Genomic DNA, 20,040 nt, shown 5'->3' with positions numbered 1-20,040 from the left:
TAGGACAGAGTAGAACTGCCCCATAGGGTTCCCAAGGAGCAGCTGGTGGGTTCAAGCTGCCGACCTTTCGGTTAGCAGCTGAGCTCTTAACCACTGTGCCACCAGGTCTCAGCATTTGGGAGGAGAGGATATTTAAGCTGAAGGAGCGAGTCACTGAGAGAGCTGGGGGAAGAGCGGGGTGGGAGGGGGAAGAACAGGTGTGCGAACACACCAAAGAAGCCAAATGCCTGGTAGGTTGGAGAAAGGGGAAATGAGCCAATGAAGCCAGAGTGGTGGGAGAGAGGTGCAGGACGAGAATGGCAATAAGCAAAGACCGACTCATGCAAGGCCTTGTAAGCCACGGTAAGCAATTTGATGTTATTCTGTAATTAGCAGGAAGCTGTCAAATGGCTCTAGGAAAGTGCAGATTTGATCAAGCCCCTTTTAAAATAAATGACTGTGGACTCTGGCTGTTAGGTGGCAAAGGTATTCTTGTGGGTAAGAGAGACCAAATGTGGGACACCAGTTTGGAGACATGGTAGTCTTCCAGGCAGGCATGGTGGCTTAGTCTAGGATGAGATGGTGGTACTGGAAATGGAGGGACATAGACAGATTGGAAATATTTGGAGGGCAGGGAGCCACTGGGGCTTACTGATGCATGCAAAGTGGAAAGTGAGGAAAAGGGAAAAATCAAGAATGGATACCAGGTTTGGGGCTTGAGTAATTGAGTGAACGGTGGTGCCTTTTACTGAGATGGGATAGAGGCAGTGTTATGGATTGAAATGTGTCCCCCCAAAATATGTGTCAACTTGGCTAGGCCATGATACCCAGTATTGTATGGTTGTGCACCATGTTGTGATCTGATGTGATTATCCTATGCGTTGTAAATCCTAACCACTACGATGTTAATGTGGCAGGATTAGAGGCAGTTATGTTAATGAGCCAGGACATAATCTACGGGATTAGATTGTATCTTGAGTCAATCTCTTTTGAGATATAAAAGAGAGAATGGAGCAGAGAGGAGGAGGGACCTCATTACCACCAAGCAAGAAGAGCCAGGAGCAAAGCATGACCTTTGGACTTGGGGTCCCTTTGCTGAGAAGCTCCTAGACCCAAGAAAGGATTGATGACAAGGACTTTACCCCAGAGCCAACAGAGAGAGAAAGCCTTCCCCTAGAACAGCTTCTTAAGCTGTGAGAGAATAAATTTCTGTTTGTTAAAGCCACCCACTTGTGGTATTTCTCTTATCGCAGCACTACATAACAGGCAGGTAAAGCCAGAGTGGGGCATATTATACTTGAGATGCGTGTGAGACTGCCAAGTCTCAGAGATGTCCTGTGGGCAGAATAGAGGTGTGGACTGGAGGTAGTAAGACCACCTAGAAAAGGAGTATATTGAGAATAAAGATTCGAGAAAAGTTCTGGAGAACTCCTTCATGTAACTAGAGGAGGAGGAGCAAAGGAACTGAGAAGGAGCGGCCAGGGAGGGGAGAGAAAACCAGGAGAGTGTAGTGTCACCAATGGCAAGACCAGAAGGTGTTCTCAAGAAGAGGGGAGGGGTCCACCGTGGTCAACACTCCTGAAAGGGCAGTAAAACGAGCCTGAAATGTGCCCTTTGGATGTGGCAAGATGGAGGGCATTGGCGACCTAGATGAAGACAGTGTCTGTGGTACCACTTCCTGCTCTTTCTCCTGAGCGGCAGGGACCCCTGCTGTAGGTGCTGGCCCACCCTGGCTGGCCTGCTCATCTTAGCATTTCTCTTGCTGCTTGCTGATGCCCTTGGTATTCCTCCTGCTATCTTGTGGACTGCTTTTCTTCTCCACTGGGAGTGAATATCTCGAGGGCAGGACGACATCTGATTTAGCCTTCGCGCCCCTAGAATAGACTTCATCCCTGCATCCATTCAGCGAACATTTAATGAGCACCTACCGTGTGCAACGCATCTTGTGGACCCTTGAAAACTAAATCCTTTCTATTATCCAGCATCATGACACGTGTGAAGACAGGGAACATGATTAATTGTCCCCAGACACTGGAACTGAGCCCACTAATGTCCCCACCAAAAATGGACCAGAGTGAACTAGGGGACTCCTGTGGGAGCTGGGGACAGATCCTGAAAACACAGCCATCCTCTCCCCTAGACCCTGGGTACTGAACCCTCCATGTGCTCTCCCACAGGCCCCTACTTCAGCCTCACAACCACCCTCTTTACATCCTTCCAGCCAGAGAAGGAAGCCAAAGCACTGGGCACTGGAACTACTGCACCCAGGTCACATACTGAGATGGGAACACCCAGAGCTGGAAACCACCTCTCCCAGCTCCACTCCCCAGGCCACTGCACAGGCTCCCATGGGCACCCACTAATAGATGCTGCAAGGTCTCCTCCTGCAGGAAGTTCTCCGGAATGCCCTCAGTTCAGAAAGATCCCTCCTCTGACCTTTTTACATCCCCGCCCATTGCTCACCCCTTTCCTTATGCTGAACGCAGTTTTATATGCTAATTTTAAACACTATCATATTGCATGGTGAGAGTCATTCCCTTTTCAACCCTTTCAAATGTTCTGCTCAGTCAAGGAGAAAGTCTCTGTTTGAAGCTGAGGTGTCCTTAACACCTCTCGTATTTGCTGCTCTTTTTAAACAGAAAGAGATCAGGCCCCAGGCTCACAGCCTTAGGCACTGTTCTTGGTTATAAATATTTTTATGCTTCCCTTCTGTTTGTGACTGCTGATGCTGGCCTAGGGTAGGGATAGGTTTTCCTTTTCAAACAAGTGGACTTCAGTGGGACTTACGAATCATAGCGGGAGGTTGAAGGTGCGTGGCTCTCAGAGCAGAGCAGCATGAGGGTGGCATCAGAGTCCTTCTGTGTCCCCAGTATCAGCCCTACGCGAGCCACAGCAAAAGAAGGACCCCCACCCCCAACCCCACTCCGTGCATCCAGCCTCCCATTGCCTTCTGGAAAAGTCTTTCCTTTTCCTTTGCTCACTCATCCATCTGTTTGTTTATTCAGCACACCTGGCTGTTTCAGGCCCTGTTCTAGGCTCTGGGGGAACGCTCAGGTCTTTAGGTCTGCAACGCTTCTGGCCTACCCCTTCCTCACTGCTCTGTACTTTTCCTCCTTCCTGTTTACTTATCCTAATGGATCTGGATGAGCTCTGAATTCCTAGGTGGGGTCACAAGGTCAGATAGTTACAGTGGGCAGGTTGATACCTGTGATGGTTAATGTCGTGTCAGCTTGGCTAGGCCACGATTCTCAGTATTATGTAATTGTCCTCCATTTTGTGATCTGATGTAAGGGGAGTTTCCTGGGTGGTGTGGCCTGCATCCAATATATATGGATGTTCTGGCACAGCTCTCTCTCTGTCTCGACTGTGCATCTGACTTGTCATCATCTGACCCCCGGTTCTTGGGACATGAGCCAGCAGCCTGCCACCTGACCTGCAGATTCTGGGAATCACCAGTTCCCACAGCCCTGTGAGCCAGCAGCCTGCCGCCTGACCTGCCAATTTGGGTGCATCAGGCCCTGCAACCATGTGAGTCTGACCCACGGATTTGGGACTTGCTGGCCTCCACAACTGTGTCAGCCATTTCCTGGAAATAAATCTCTCTCTTTGGAGCCCTGGTGGCATAGTGGTTAAGAGCTTGGCTGCTAACCAAAAGATCAGCAGTTCAAATCCACCAACCACTCCTTGGAAATCCTACGGGGCAGTTCTACTCTGTCCTATAGGGTCGCTATGAGTCGCAATTGACTCGACGGCAATGGGTTTCGCTTTTGGTTTGGGTTATATATATTTATATTTATATATATACACACTTCTTTACTGGTTTTGCTCCTCTAGAGAGCCCAGTCTAAGACAATACCCAAAGGAATAAAGCCATAGGGAAGAGCTGCCCCACCCAAAGAGGGTGGCCGTCTGCCATTGCTCTGCACACACGTGAGTCCAACTGTGCTCCCTCACCCTGCTGCTCAGAGTCAGAAACCCTCATGTGTACAGGAACTCATATTCTTGCTAATCTGATACTCTGTGGGGCCCAGCATCAGTTGCCATCTCTGCCCCATCGTCTTCGGGGGCCGTCCTTGTCAGTTAGTGTCCAACTGACCCCCAGAGCATGTGAGGTCTTCCTGGCAACTCCTGGAGGACAGGGCCAAGCCGGTCCACGCCAGCCTCACTGGCACTTGTGCCGGGGCAGGCATACAGGGGCTCCTGAGGCTGCCATGCTGATTGACATGTGGATTCCCACAAGACTGATGCAAGCCAGTAACTGACGGATGATTCTAGGGAGGTTAGGCTTTCTGGGGAATTGAGAGGATGACTCTGACGTCCAGTGCCATGTTCAAACCTGGCACCTCCTGAACTATGTGCTGGTCAGCCACTCCTGGATAGATTTACAGAACCTTAGAGACAAGAGCCTCAGTGGCCCCAGGGGACCACTGGGAGGCTCACTGGTGGGCCTGCCCTGGGCTAGACAAAGTCTGATGGTTCATTGCACTTTGATGCTACATGACACTCTTGATTGCAATTAACAGGAACTCAACTCTTAACTGGCTAAATAAGTATGTGAAAATAACGTATTGGCTTTAGTATCTGGAAAGTCCCTAATAATTTGGTCTCTGCCATGATTGGATCTAGGGGCTCAAAGGATCAAAAGCCGGCCTTCCAGCTTCTCTGCCTCCTCCCTTCCCCCAGGGCTTCAGTCCAAGAAGGTTCACCCTGGGTGGCAAGATAGCCTCCTGGCTCCAGTCCACTCAGCCTAGCAACCCCAGAAAATTTTCATTGGTTCAGCTTGTGTCATGTGCCTATCACTGAACCAATCACGTGGCCACGAATGTGGTGCTCTGATTAGCCAGGACTCTCCCTTACCTGGTGTTTCTAAGAAAATGTGGCCACTGACCAAAAGGGAAGCGCCAGGGTCTTCTCTGTCCAAGCTCCTGCTCTGTCTTGCAGCTGTGCTTGTTTTCAGAGAACCCAAAATGAGGTTTTAATGAAAGCTGGGGATATGGTGGTCAGACTCGGGACAAAGCACCTTCTTACTCAGCCCTTGCTGACGCATTCCCCACATCTTGTCACACACACCCCCTGTGCTTGGAGTGTCTTCAAATTAGTCTCTGTTCCTTGCAACCCTGAGCTGAGCCCAGCATCCACAAATGCCAGCTGCCGTCATTGTTCTATCATATACTGAGTTTAAAAGCTAACTGTAATTTTCATCAGGGCTTTTTAATGGATCCAGCCTACTGTCTAAAGAAGTGTTCACTGGACTTCCTCCCCTGTGTAACAGGCTTTTAGGCCAGGCCTGGGACCACCCATTGGTTTGCCAATCCTGTCCCTGTAAGCCCCCCTACCACACGCGGTAGCATGAGCTCAGTTTGAGCAGCAACCAAGCCTTGGGGAGCACGGATTTGGGCCCTTGACTCTAGCAGTCCTGGCAGACAAGTGTAGACAGGTTTCCAGGGCTGAGGGATGGCTGGAGCCAAGCCTCCCGGGCTTTCCCACACTCTGGTTCCCCAGCGCTGTGCTGCAGCAGCTCTGGGCAGCCTCTGTGGTTGACAGTCATTGTCTTTTGTGCATGTCTTTTGCATCTGGCTTCTTACATTCAATATTATGTGTGTGAGATTCATCCATATTGTTGTGTATTTCAGAGGTTTGTTCTTTTTTTATTGTTGTGAAGTACTCCATTGAATGAATATGCCAAAGTGTATCCATTCTACTGCTGATGAACATGTCAGCTGGGATATTGAGCACCTGACCTCTCATGCATTGCTGGTGAGAGAGCCAATTGCTACAACCACCAAGGAAAAGGGTCTTGTTTATCTCTGTTATCCTTATAACTATGTGCCAGGCACCGTACTAAGCGATCACCTGCGTTATCTCACTTAATCCTTGCAATGACCCAGGAAGCAGATAGTTGCCATCTGTTAAAAAGGACAATCATAGGACCAACATTAGAGCGCCACTGTGAAGTTTCACTGGGATCACGCTTTGATGGATTTAGACCAATGCTGCCATCTTGGAAGTGCTGTTTACGATACCTGTTGTGAGTCAGAATCAACTCCACAGCACACAGTAACAGCAATTGTCATTACCAAAGAGCACAAGGATCAGGAGCCTGGGTTCCATGCCCACCTAAGAAGCCAGCCTACACAAGTCACCTCAGCTGCCCTAGCCTCAGAGCTCCTGGGAACTCATGAATCTGCTGACGAGGATCTCTGGGGAAGACACAAGACCTGATCTTCAATAAGATCCAGGCTCTAACTTCAAGGAGCCAGCCACTGAGGGAGGGAGGAAACACTGAGACTGAACCAGGAAGGGCCTGAGAGTATTCAGGAGCCCTCTGTTAAACCCTCCTTCTAGAAGTTGAGTACAATTACCAGTGACAATTGTTCAATACCTGTCTCTCCCACTAGCACGTAGGCCCCACAAAGGCTCGGGCAGGGTACATTTCATTCATTCATTCAAAAATATGATTTAGGGGTCTCCCCTCCCCAGACATTATGCCAAAAGCTGGGGGATACAGCTGTGAACTAGACAGACAAGACAGCAAGGGGGACATTGACCAAGGAAACAAAGAAGTGGCCTCTGCGAAGGACCACAGCAGGGCAGTGAGATGAAGGGAACTCCTGCGGAGACAGGAGTGCTCTAGATTAAGTGGTCACTAAAGACCTCTGATGCAGTCCTGGTGGCACAGTGCTTAAAGCACTCGACTGCTAACCAAAAGGTCGGTGGTTCAAAACCACGAGGGGCACCAACGGGAGAAAGATGTGGCAGTTAGCTTCCGTAAAGATTCACAGCCTTGGAAACGCTATGGTGTCGGCTATAAGTCGGAATCCACTCCATGGCAGTGGCTTTGAGTTTGGCTGAAGACCTCCAAGGCTTCTTGGGGGGATGAGCACCACAAGGGGTCCAGGCGAGGGGAAAACAAGTTCCAAGGCCTTGAGGTAAGAAAGGACAGAGGGTGGCCGCTGCAGCGGTGGGGAAAGGCTCAAGGAGGTCTGAGAGGGAGAAGAGGGGCGGCTTATTCGGCGCACTGCAGACCAGGGTAGGGAGTGCGGATTTGAACCTAAGGTTGATGGAAACCCCGCGTCTGAAAGGCCTTTTGGTGGGGGAGGGGCATTCGTGGAGGGCCACATGGAAGGCGCTCGAGTATTATTAGTTGAATGAATAAATGCACAGATAGAGGGACCGACGAGAGCCGACACGGCGCCCGGACAAACAGCTGGTGCACAGGCGGCCCCAGACCCGCGGCCAGAAAGGGCCGGCAACCACGCGCTGTGACCTTGGACACGTCCCCGCCCGGACCCGGGGCCCGGAACCGTGCCTGCGTCTCGAGGGCGGGGAGGACGTGCCTGGAAGGACTGGGCGCGCGCGCGCAACGGGCCGACGGGCGGCGGGGCCTCGGCGACCAGCAGCCTCCGGCATCCGCTGGTCCCGGCGCGAGCCCTAGCTGTCCGCCGTGTTTACATTCCACCCGCGACGGCCACGCGACTCCCGGCAGCTCAGCGCCGCGCCGCCCCGCCCCCTGAGCTCCGCGGCCCGCCCCTCGGCGGCGCTCGCGCCAGACTTCTCCCGCGTTCCGCCCGGCGCGGGCTCTGCCGCTCAGGCCCCGCCCCCGGCGCGGCCCCGCCTCCCTACCGCGCGCGCTCTGGCTCTCCCGCGTCCCGCCCGCGCAGAGCCGCAGCTCGGGCCCCGCCCCCGCCCAGGGCCCCGCCCACCGCGCCCGCGCCTGTCCCTCCGGCGCGCAGGCCCTGTCACTTAGCCCCGCCCCGGTCCCGCCCCGGGGAGGCCCCGCCCCGGCCCCTGGCCCCGCCCCGCGCGGTCCGGCTCTCCTCAGCTGGCTGGCGCGGCGGCGGCCGGGGCGGGGCCGAGGGCGGTGGCGGGGCGGGGCGGTCCCCTCGGCGGCCGCTGAGGGGCTCGGAGCGGGGCGGGGCGGGGCGGGCCGGGGCTGGCGGGAGGGCGCGGGGGCGGGCCGGGGGCCGGTTCCGCGCGCAGGGATTTTAAATGTCCCGCTCGAAGCCGGGCGCAGGAGCAGCCGCCTCGGCAGCCAGCGCGGTGTAGGGGGAGGCGCGGATCCCGCCGCCGCGCGCTCGCCGCCGCCCGCCTCCCGGCTTCCCGCTCGCCCGCCGTCTCCCGCCTCGGCTCGTGCCGACGCCCGCCGAGGAGCCGGCTTCGGGTAGGGCTCCGCTGCGGGCTGCGGGCTGAGGGCCGGGGTCGTCAGCGCGGGGTCCCCCGGGGAGGGCCGAGGGAGAGGTGCTGCGGGGAGACTGAGGCAGCCCGGGCGCCGAGGCAGGCGGGACGCCGGCGGGCTTTCGGGGGGCGCCCGGGGCCCGTCAGCCCTGCTTCGAACCCGGGATCGCGGGCTGTTGGCGGCGCCGCGGGTGACAGGCCACCCCGGGCCCATCGGCCATTTTCCCGGCCGGCCCAGGAGGCTCCCGCCGCCGCCCGCGCGGGAGGGGGAGGGGTGCCGCGGCCGCCTGGCCCGCCGCCCGCCCGCCCCTCCGCCTCACCCCTGCCCGCGCCGTGCCCCCCAGGCCCGGTCGGAGCCGCCCTGCGCCATGCCGCGGGAGAGGAGGGAGAGGTGAGTGCCGGCGCGGGGGGGGGGAGGGGGAGGGGTGGCGGGCGGGCGGGACGGGGGCTCACCCGGCCGTGGTGCCACCACCCGCTTTGCAGGGATGCGAAGGAGCGGGGCACCATGAAGGAGGACGGCAGCAGCGATCTCTCTGCTCGCTCCAGGAAAAGGAAGGCAAATGTGGCCGTTGTGAGTACAAAGGGGACAGGTGGGGCCAGGACCCCCCGTCTTACCTGGGTACCAGGCTGGGCTCTGCCCACAAACTTGTCCAAAGGGGCTTAGGCGGGGGATGCCTTTGGCAGAAATGGCGCTCATGACCTAATCAACTTTCTTTTCTCTCTCCCTCTCTCTCTCTCTCTCTCCCTCTCTCCCTCTCTCTCTCTCTCTTTCTCTGTGTGTTTTGTCTCTGGGTTGTTTGGTGTGTTTCTGTGTGTGGGGGTTGTTTTACCTTAGTTTTTGCAGGATCCAGATGAAGAAGTCGCCACAATTGAGAGGACTGTGAGAAGCCAGTGTGGCAGTCAGGTACATGTGCTCGCTGACCTGGTCCAGCCGGAGGGCCTCCCCCTCTCCACGGTCAAGTTGGGTTTATGCCCTGCCACCTCTTGCTGAAGGTCTTTTCTCTAATTCCATACAGTCCACACAGCTGAGCACTGTGCCTGCCGGTGGGCACTGGCCTCTGCCAGCCTTGGGCTTCCAGGAAGGTCTTGTGCTCCTGACCAGCACGCTCTGAGATTATAGATACGTGCTGTCTGGAAGAACCAGAGCGGACACTAAATAACTCAGTCCTTTCCTTTTACCCAGGAGTCCTGGGTGGCCCAAACAAACTGAAAGGCTGGCAGTACAAACCCACCCAGAGGCGCCTCTGAAGGAAGGCCCGGTGGTCCTCTTCCAAAAGATCACAACCTTAAAAACCCTATGGGACAGTTCTACTCTACAACACGTGGGGCTGCCACAAGTCAGAAGCGACTCAGGGCAACGGGCTTGGTTTTTTGTTTTGGGTTTTTTTTTTTTTTTTTTTCCGTTTTTACCCATGAGGAAACTGAGGCCCAATTGTAGGAAGAAAGTAATCCAGGGATGTATACAGGCTGGGGGCAGAGTCAGGCCTGCAGCCGTGTCTCTAAAAGCTCACGAAGGACGGAAGGTTCTGGACACAGAACTCTCAGGGTGACTGTGATGATGGGTGCTTGTGTGTGTTTACAAGCACTGACTTCCCCACCCACACTTAGATTGTTTTGTCACAGGGGAGTTTAAGGACCTTTTTTGCTGCCCTGCCCCTACCCCATACTTAGGTCCAGTTTCAAACCTTCCACCTATTCTGGCCGTGGGAGTTCCTCCAGCCCATCCAGCAGTTAACCACTGTGATCAGGGCTCATCCTGATCTCATTCTGTGTAATGATGTGTGTGTCTCCACACATTTCTCATTGACTGGTCCATTTCTCTCGTCCCTCCCTTAAGTAGTTTCTGTCGAGTTTCCCGCATATAGGGTGCCGTCATAATATCAGAGATTCTTTGCAGCAAAAACTTGCATTATCTCTACGCCCAGAAATGGCTGAGACGATAGTTAGCGTTCCACTAGGGGAAGCAATCTATCTCCAAACTAGCTGGTCAGGCCTGACGCTATCGCAGATAAAAGCTGCGCGGGAGTAGTTTTCAAGCTGTGTATGCGGTCCTGCCTGGGTCAGGGCAGCGAGCAGTAGCCATGGCAGCCGGGCTGGGAAGAGTGAAGGGCTTCAGAGCTGATGGGCCGCACTGTTTGCAGCAGCATTCGTCACTGCACTGACCTTAGTATCAGGCATTTCTGGGGCAGATCTGCTGAATATTCAGCAAGGGTGGAGGGTTTCTTTCTCTGTTAGAAGAAAGAGTTTAGGAGAGGGAATGGACGGCACATCATAAGTTCTTTCTCCCCCTTTTATGCCCCTAAAGAGAAAAACTTCTTATCAAGCAAGTGGATTTCCGAGGTGTTATAAAACGAACCCCTACTTGTAAGAATCAAAATTGTTTATTTTCTTAGCTGTGTTTCAAATGGAAAGGAACTTTGCAACTGAAGGTAAAGCAAAGCCCCCCATGTTGACTTCTTGGTGCAGTTTCTAGGGTGCCTAAGACAGGGCCCTGTCCTGGCACTGCGGAGCATTGATAGCTGGGATACGTGAATAGCCATATTATTTCCCACTAGAAAGCATTTCGTGGTTGTCCAGAGACTCATGAGAACAGGTTTCTGTGTGTTTGTAGAGTAGATAGCCTGAAATTTATCCATCTGTTATGGAACAATGTCTTTGTTATTTCTGTGTAGATTCATGAAGCTAGAATTTGAGGACACAACAGAACCTTTTTAACTATTAATTACACAGAATTTTTCTCAGGAGTTATTTCAGCGGGCCAGTCATGAGTATAGGACAACACTCTGGTATAGCCCAGTACAACAACCCAAGTTTCCTGGAGCCGTCGTGCCGAGTGTGACTGCTTCATCAAGGCCGTCCTTAGTGAAAAAGTGCCTTTTGTCTAAAGTCCAAGGAGCTCTGGTGGAGCAAACAGATGAATGCTTGGCTGCTAACTGAAAGGTTGGCGGTTCGAACCCACCCAGCGGCTTTGCAGGAGAAAGACCTGGCTATTTGCTTCTATAAAGACTACAGTGAAGAAGACCCAATGGGGCAGTTCTACTTGGTCACATGCAGTTGCTATGAGTTGAAATGTACAGCACCTACCAACAACATCTAAAGTCCATTTAGCATACATACCCATTTCATTGTTTTATTTCTTGCACATGACCCAACATTAGTTTTGGAGCAGAGTCTGGGACTTTGCTAATTCTCAGAAAATCATTTGGCACAATGTAATTCTATCCTTAGTTGTGGCATAAGACATCAGGGATGGTTAGGAGTAGTCACAGTTGGTCTCTTGCTGTTCTCCCATTCTTTCCTAAAGCCAGTCTGATCTTTCTTCCTTTGAAACTTGGTGTACGCTTCAGGCTAAAGACTTAGACTTCATTATCCTGCTTCTTCTGGAAAAGGCCAGCTTTGGGAACCGTTTGTCTGCGTGTGGTTCACCTGACTTGTCTGTGAGCTGCAGGTTGGGAACTGCTGCCGGTTTACCACCAAAGGCCTGCTCAGCTGTGCCAGCCGCCTGGCTGTCGAGGGGGGTACCAAGCTTCTGCCTTCAAAACTAAGCTTCAGTCTCTTCTTGTATGAAGAACAAAGTGAATTTAGAGCAGTTGTAATGTGATCTTCTCTGAGTCAAGGAAATGCCACCGGCACATGGTATTAGAGCTGGGGAGTAGGGTGCCCTTCTCGCACAGCTGTTGGCAGGCGCTGGGATGGACGATTTGCCTGCCCGCTTCTCTGCGCATCAGGTGGTGAAGAGCTTTCTCACCTTGCCTATCTCAGGAGACTGAAAGTGCTCAGGCGTCCTTGAAGGTGGCCAGTGTGCTATGATGGCCACTGTGGACCTTATCTTCCACGTGGCATGTAGAGCCCAGGTCCTCAGGGTCATTTATGGTCATCTCAGGTGTCTTTTTTCTTTTTTTTTTTTCTAGTCAACGTTAATGGCCTTTCTGCATTAAAAAAAAAAAAAAAAAAATTGCCAAGAGTCTAAAACTTCCATTGCTGGCAAGATTGTTTCCTGCCATATCTTCAACAAAATCATTGTGTTATAACTTTAAAAATTAAACATAGGCTTCTTTTTATAGTATGAAGTTCAGCAGAGCAGTTTAGAGGTAGCTTTAAAAAAGAAAATTTTCCAAATGGTGCAATGACCTTAGTCTTTTCCAAACATGGAGAATTGAATAAAATTAAGTATTTGAAAACTTTAAAAGAAAAGCATATTGGCTTGGTTTTTAATGATTCATTGATTTAGCAGGTATTTGAGTCTTACTTTATATAGGGCTCTGGGTTCAGGTGTCTTTAGGATTTTGCCACAGAAACGAGTAAGTGTGGAAAACTGGACAAAAATTTCAGTTTGCACCCAAGTTGTTTTCTTTGATCTGTCTTTACCGTGTCCCATGGCAGTTTTTTTTTTTTTTTTTTATGTAATCAGTATCTAAGCTCTTTTTTTTTTTTAAGCTCTATCTGCATGAACGTCTTAGTATAACCCGGGATCGTTGCCTGATTAGGTTTTTTTTTTTTTTGCACTGATTTCGTTTTGCTTTGAATTAAGGAAAATAGAGGATCTTCACTGTGTAGCATGTTTGGCTCTTCCTGTAACTAAGGGAGGATATCCATCCTATGTGTTCTTGTTTCAAAATGGAGGAGTCTAATGAGAATGGCAGTTGGTGTATATGTTTGATCTTTTATAGTTTTCTGTGTTACACTTTTAAGAAAGTTTAGCAGATGAATTATACTTGATAAAAAACAAATCTTTGGCTTGTGACAAAATAATCCCTGAGTAGGGCCGTCCCTGGATAGTGCAGACGGTTAAGCGACTCCCGTACTAGATGAAAGGTTGGCAGTTCGAACCTAATTCATCTTTTTTCATCATAGTTTAAATAGTTGCAAAGATTATGTTTCTCAGAATATCGTAAATATTGATAATTGATCTTTGCTAATTAAATTACTTTAAAATGTATCCAGTGGAGTACAAATATCAGCTACTTGATAGCCACAATCATAAATTTTAAGAATATATGAACAAGCATATCTAATAGCCAGAGGTGCCTCAGAAGACAGGCCTGGCAATCTGCTTCTGGAAGGTCAAGCCTTGACAACCCTGTGGAGCACAGTTCTACTTTGCACTCATGGGTCACCATGAGTTGGAATCGACTCAATAGCGACTACAAATGACAACAATCCCATAGTATTTCTTTTTCCTAAGCAATTGCAGAAGTCATGCCTAGTATTTTACTGAGCTATAAATGGATTTGTCTGTCTTTTTTTTTTTTTACTGTAAGAGCTATTGGCATTTTATTTTACCCTTCTGTTCATTTTGTTGTTCAAGTACCCCATATAAGGTGGTAATGTGGAAAATATTCTTAGGTATTTACTTGTAGACTCCTAAGCTGATGAAATAAAAGCTTGACATCATCTCTGTGGCTTTTACTTACCCATCTCCATCTCACTTTAGGCCTGAAGGCTATTCTCCAGTGGGATATTTTTTTTTAATACTGGCCAATCTACAAATCAGTGAATGTAAAAATAGCCATTGTACATCAGGCACCAAAAACAAAATGTGTTTGTCTTTTATAGCCTTGGGACAGTAATGCAGCCTGTGCAAACCCCTGCTCCCTGATCCCGACACCTGACAAAGAGGAGGGTGAGCTGGCATACCCACATTCCGCCTACGAACCTCCGAGTTTCGCGCCAACGAGAGCCTCACCACTGCCAGTTCTGAAGTAAGTGGCGCTGTACACGTGGCATCCAGACCTTCACTCCGTGTCGTCACCGTCCCCTCCCTCGTCAGTCTGGGTGCTTTCTAATACTCGTTTATGTTCGGTAGCTGGGCAAATAGAGACGAAGTGTGGAATATCATGCTAAACAAAGAAAAGACCTACTTGAGGGATAAGCACGTCATGCAGAGGCACCCTCTTCTGCAGCCGAAGATGCGCGCCATCCTTCTGGACTGGCTCATGGAGGTGAGTGGAGTCCACCCTTTAACTGGAGGTGTTGACTGTTTCTAGAATATTCTGCACCGTTATGATCTCTGCGTGTTTGATTCCATTCCGTGTTTTTGAAGCTGTGGTATATTGCGGTGATCTTCTAACTCTTTTACTTGCTTCCTTCCTTAAATGAATTTCTGCAATCTTTTTACTCCTGAGATGATTTTGTTGTTGTTGGGTGCCATCGAGTTGATTCCGACTCAGAGTTGACGGTAATCTTTTTTGTCTCCAAGGTTAAATAGTTGCAAAGGTTATATTTCCCAGCATATTGTAAATATTGATAATTGATCCTTGCTAATTACTTTTGAATGTATCCAAAGGAGTACAGATATCAGCGACTCGATAACCAGGGTCATAAATTTTAAGACTATGTGAACAAGCGTATCTTTTACAGTCAGAAATTTTACATTGTTCGTTTTTACTCCCTGAAGTCCATTCCCCTTTCCCTATAGGATTTTGTCCTCCCAAAATACATTGTTTACATCTTTTATCAGTTACCTCACACTTCCCTGCAGCAATCACTCAAAATAATAAGTATTACTAATTTTGATAGATAATTGTTAAACATAAGAAGTGAAGTTTTTTTGGCAGCACACCTCTTTCTGGAATGAACCGTGGGTGGCTTACAGGGCCTGGCTTAAGGAAGGCTTCCCAGACGCCATTGTGAGACTTGGGGTGGCTGGGGGTGGGCTTTCCTGTGAGTGGAAGAAAAGCATGTCAGGCAGACCCGTTCCATGGAAGGGTATGCATGGAAGTTGGGAATCCAAACATTCCCCAAAACTGTGCTGTGTACCCTTTGAAAAGCCTGTATTCCCAGGGTGCAAGGGTTAAGAGCTTGGCTGCTAACTCAAAGGTTGGTGGTTTGAACCCAGTAGCGGCTCCAAGGGAGAAAAGACCTGGCGGTCTGTTCCCCTAAAGATTACAGCCTAGGAAGCCCTATGGAGCAGTTCTACTCTGTCATACAGGGTCACTGTGAGTCGGAATCGACTTGACGGCACACAACAGCATGTGTACCCTGGTTTCGCTAGTCCTAGAATCAAACGCCCCACTGCCACTAACCATCTGTGTGCCCCTGGTCTGGCAGGTCATTTAACGCTAAGTCTTAGTTTTCTCATCTGTAATGTTTTCTAGCAGCGTTTTCCTTGCTGAGTTGGTTAGGATGGAAAACAGCGTCTTCCAAATGCCACGTACATAGTTTGCTTTTCTTTATTGCCCCCTGAGAATGTCGACGTTTTCTGCACTGCGTGCATTGCAGGCCTGCTTTTAAATTACAGGCCCTGCAGTTGTGCCCCCAGCCCCGCCCCGCGTCGTAGAGCCCTTCAGTGCCCTTTGGAACTTACATGGTTTCTTGAAGCCTTAGGTATAATATGTTTTAATCTCTCGGGCTTCAGTTCATTCCCCTAAAAAGACTGCGAGGTTCTATTTTGTATAATCAATTGATGCCATTAGGCTTTGAAGGAATGTTTTTTTTCTTAAAGGCAATCAAAAATCGTGTAATATACCATTGAGAGGATAAAAAAGGATGGTTACCTTTATGTCTTTAGTGGGACAAGCCTGGAGCCCAGGATTCACAGGCCTGCTTGTCTGTGATGATGTTACGTTTCTCCACCCCCAGCCCCGCTGAGAATCTGTGTGAGATAAAGGCAGTGGGCTGGGCCAAACAGGTCTGAGAGGTCCTTAGAGAACAGAAGGCTTAGTTTCACTTCTAGTCAGGTTGTAGTTGTTTCTTTATAAAAACTGAGGCTAAATATAATATGGCTCAGCCTACGCTTCAGAAATAGTCTTTGGTAATTGATGAAATTTTCTTATTAATATTCTGTGGGTTGTTTCTCCAGCTCTTTTTCTATTATTAATCCCCTGAATTGCAGTCATTTAAGATGTCCTGTTTAGTAATGGCAGTGTTGATGTATAGTGTTATGTGTCTACGTAATCAGATATTTGGTGATAATGGGGGAGGGCTAGTATTTTCTGGATCCTTTTCAGCTTCATCAGTGAACTATTTCTCCGGGTCTCAGCAATCCCGTGAGGTAGGCAAGGCAGCTCTTGTCCAGATTTTATCCTTTGAGATATCTGAGGTAAGTGGGTTTGCCCAGGATTGGAACCTAGCCTGGTACTGGGTCTCTGGGTCTTTTGAACACTCTTTTAAACAGATTTTGCCTCTTGTGATTTACAGTGTTGTAAAACCTGTTGTAGTCTTTAAGTGTGTGTTCCCGGTTCTAAACTTTCTTACTAAAATTGCCCAGTTGTGAGGAAATATACTAGTTCTTTCCTCGAGTCATAATGAAACTTGTCAAGAGGGAGGCATTCTTTGAGAGAATTCGTAGTTTCTCCATGAAGATGCTGCCTGTGAACATATCTTCCTTCCCCGGCCCTACGGACGTGTTCTTACTGTGACATCAACCACAGAACACTCCATCCTTAGATCTCAGTTCCAATTAGGGACAAGAAGGTAACCATCCTTTCAGGAAAGCAGAGTTGTTTCTCTTGATGTGGTTATATTGTCCACCAAAACTCATAACAAGCCCTCCCCCACCCCTGCCCAGTAACTGTTCTAAACCTTTCTAAATCCCTTTTTCAGGTGTGTGAAGTGTATAAACTTCACAGGGAGACATTTTACTTGGCACAAGATTTCTTTGATCGGTATATGGCAACACAACAGAACGTTGTAAAAACGCTTCTACAGCTTATTGGGATTTCATCTTTATTTATTGCAGCCAAACTTGAGGTAAGTCACTTTTAAATATTTTTTTATGTAGCACATGCCGTTTCTTGGCTTCTTGAGATTAGGCGAAACCAAACCCGTTGCCGTCGAGTCCATTCCGACTCATAGCGACCCCATAGGACAGAGTAGAACTGCCCCATATGGTTTCCAAGGAGCGCCTGGGGGACTTGAACTGCCAGCCTTTTGCCTAGCAGCTGGGCTCTTAACCACTACACCACCAGGGTTCCATTTGTTTATTGTATATATCCTAAATGTTTGTAATTTGAGGCCCTTTAAAGTTGACTCGTGCAGAAAAGGCTAGAAGCTAACCCAGAGAGAGGTAGTGAATATATAAAGTGTATACGTTAGTGTAGTTACTTTAAGCAAAACATGGAACTTTGAGGTTTTTAACAGAGAAATCACTTCGAATATGGACTCCACACTGTGGAAACTTGCATTTGGGTTTTCGCTGTTGTTTGGGCATTAGTTGATTTAAGAGGATTCCGTTTTTGGTGTGATTATAGAAGGTGTATGGGTCTAGCTTTCGAACATGCTGGTAAAGCCATTGAAAGGATGAAATTTCCAAAAATAGCCCCAATGAGTAAATGAAACAAAGTTCAGGTTGTCTTTTGGGTTTTTTTTGGCGGGGTGGGGGGGGGTGACATTTTTTGGCAGGGTTGGGGTTTCATTTCTTTCACAGTTAACACATTTTTGACCTCTGGAGTGGCTTCTGTCTTTATTCCATCCATATACCCTCTTCTCTTTCTGTCTATGCCAGAGCACAAAAAAGAATTCTAGATAAGTTAAAACTACCTGGAATTGCCTTTTTGCCACTGGTGTCTTTTTATTTCCTCTAGGAAATCTATCCTCCCAAGTTGCACCAGTTTGCATATGTTACAGACGGGGCTTGTTCAGGAGATGACATTCTCAACATGGAATTAGGCATTATGAAGGTAGGTTACAAGGTAGTTTGTCAGCCCTTTTTAAATGTATACATAGTATCTTTTCTTCCTTAACTGGCTAGGTGTTCTCCAGCTGGACACTTTGTGGCACAGAACAGGGCAGTATTTGAACTCCTTTAGTGGACTGAGGGAATGCAGTCTCCCAACGGGGAGCAGAAGTGTCCTGTTTTTGTTTTTGCTCTTTTTTTTCTCAACCACTGGGCCCTTTTCTCTGTTTGCGTTTAGGCCCTGAAGTGGCGTTTAAGTCCCCTGACAGTTGTGTCCTGGCTGAATGTATACATGCAAGTTGCATATCTAAAGGACTTTTATGAAGTGCTGTTGCCGCAGTATCCCCAGCAAATCTTCATACAGATTGCAGAGGTAAGCGGCTCCGTTCCCCCTCCTGGGGCTCCCTGCCCCGCAGCTAGGTTGAGAACTCCACAAGGCACAGGTGTTGGCTATTTCTTTCTTCTTTTCTTTTCCATAGCTTTTAGATCTCTGCATCCTGGATGTTGGCTGCTTAGAATTTTCTTATGGCGTGCTCGCTGCTTCCGCCTTGTATCATTTCTCTTCGTCTGAATTGATGCAAAAGGTTTCAGGTACGTTGGCTCTCCCGTGAGTTCACAAGGCGTGTGGCACTTACAAACCACTTGTTGGCTTCAGACTGATCCTCAAAGGTATTTTCATTTCAGGGTACCAGTGGTGTGAGATAGAGAGGTGTGTCAAGTGGATGGTCCCCTTCGCCATGGTCATCAGGGAGACGGGAAGTTCAAAACTGAAGCACTTCAGGGGCATTCCTGCTGAAGATGCTCACAACATCCAGACCCATGTCAACAGCTTGGATTTGCTGGTCAGTGCTGTTCCTTGTTTCAGTCCTTTTTCCCAGACAGACCCGTAAAACTGCCCAAACAACCTCTATGCTTCCCTGTTATCCTAGTAAAGCTCTGAGTTCTTTTAAGTTCTTGAAAAAGAAAAATTCTGGTCAGTAGCTACTGCTGTTTCTCAGTGTTGGGTAGGCCAGGCAATTTTAGGTTGTTCTTCACTATTTTTCTTTCATTTGCCTCATAGAAAAAGCACATAGTAAGTGCTTTTCGCATAGTAAGTGAAGGGCACTTTATTCTCATTTTTAACATTTCTCCCTTTTTATTCTTACCAACAGGACAAGGCCCAAGCAAAGAAAGCCATATTGTCTGAACAAAATAGGGTTTCTCCTCTCCCCACTGGGGTCCTCACGCCCCCACAGAGCGGTAAGAAGCAGGGCGGTGAGCAGGAGACAGCGTGACCACGCCAGCGTTCTCCACCAAAGACGGTCGTGCCGAAGTGCCTGCTCAGAGTTCTCCTGTCCGCGGCAGCAGAAGCCTGCGTTAGCTTTCCAGATATTTAAGTGGAAGAGTGTGTCTCTTCCTCAACAGAAGTGTTTCTGTAAATAGCATTGGACAGGGAGAAGTGTATTTTATTGAATGCTTAGATTATTTTAAATAAATGGGTCAAGTACACCAGCCACCTCCAGAACACCAGTGAGTGCTCCAGATGCTGCTAAGGAGGGTGCTACTTGACTTGATTGACTGTTCACACGAGTAACAAAGGCTTGAAGTTGAGGAGTGCCACCGTTACTGTTGGCCTCCCCTTAGGTGTTCTGGGCTGCGGCCTGTTACGTGGAGCAGGTGGCTGTGAGCATTGCAAACAGAGCCCGCACCAGCTGTGCTGGGGGCCTGCTCTTCACACTATCAGTTGACAATGTACAATGCCTTTTATGAACTATTATTTTGTAAGTGCTGCTATGTCTATCCGTTTTTTAATAAAGGTAATATTGTCTTTGAGACAGCTGGTTTTATGAGCTATGTCTGATAATTTAAGTGAGAAATCGACTTTCACCGTGGCTCTATCAAGCTTTCCTTTCTTCAAGCTCCGTCTTTCAAGCAAGTACATTTAAAAGGAAACCTTTGAAATGAGCTCCATGTGTGAGCTCGTCTGCCTCCCGAGGGCCCCCTGAGGCGGGAAGGAGGCTTCAGTTTAGCCCCTTCTCCACAATGCCCTGCATAAGGGGCTGCCCGGTGGCTGGCTGAGGCATTCGTGGCCGGGTTGTCTGGGTGGATTCTTAGGTATAAATTCGTTCCTAGGATTTGTTAAAGGTCATAATGAATCTGTAATTAGTTTTATTTAATACCCTTTTCGCCCTTATCCAAACCTTCACCTAAAGAAGAAATGAATTTTTGTCTGGAGAACTTGTTTAGTAGCCTAAAACTAGACTTTTAAGAAGCAAACACCAAGTAAAATG

The 20,040-nt window shown here is 49.1% G+C and overlaps 1 protein-coding gene across 1 annotated transcript; it reads left to right on the top strand.

The window, feature by feature from the left end:
- Positions 1-8,073: 8,073 nt before the first annotated feature.
- On the top strand, positions 8,074-19,582 carry CCNE1 (cyclin E1). Its single transcript, XM_010596125.3, has 12 exons — positions 8,074-8,140; positions 8,499-8,545; positions 8,638-8,725; positions 8,990-9,058; positions 13,711-13,856; positions 13,961-14,096; positions 16,699-16,845; positions 17,679-17,774; positions 18,009-18,143; positions 18,250-18,361; positions 18,455-18,612; positions 18,922-19,582. The coding sequence occupies exons 2-12, from the start codon at positions 8,523-8,525 to the stop codon at positions 19,042-19,044; spliced, it is 1,233 nt and encodes a 410-aa protein (XP_010594427.2). The 5' UTR covers positions 8,074-8,140; positions 8,499-8,522; the 3' UTR covers positions 19,045-19,582.
- Positions 19,583-20,040: the final 458 nt, after the last annotated feature.

Source organism: Loxodonta africana, chromosome 21 (assembly GCF_030014295.1).
Source record: "Loxodonta africana isolate mLoxAfr1 chromosome 21, mLoxAfr1.hap2, whole genome shotgun sequence".
NCBI lineage: Eukaryota > Metazoa > Chordata > Mammalia > Proboscidea > Elephantidae > Loxodonta > Loxodonta africana.
The sequence above is the reverse complement of the archived record's forward strand: the minus strand, read 5'-3'. Positions and strand labels throughout refer to the sequence as shown.

What these genes read in the sequence shown, in the direction of transcription:
- CCNE1 (XM_010596125.3), top strand. Translation starts at nt 8,523, where the DNA reads ATGCCGCGGGAGAGGAGGGAGAG. An exon ending in TCTTCATACAGATTGCAGAG is followed by an intron (nt 18,144 to 18,249) that starts GTAAGCGGCTCC and finishes TCTTTTCCATAG; the next exon opens with CTTTTAGATCTCTGCATCCT. An exon ending in ATTGATGCAAAAGGTTTCAG is followed by an intron (nt 18,362 to 18,454) that starts GTACGTTGGCTC and finishes TTTTCATTTCAG; the next exon opens with GGTACCAGTGGTGTGAGATA.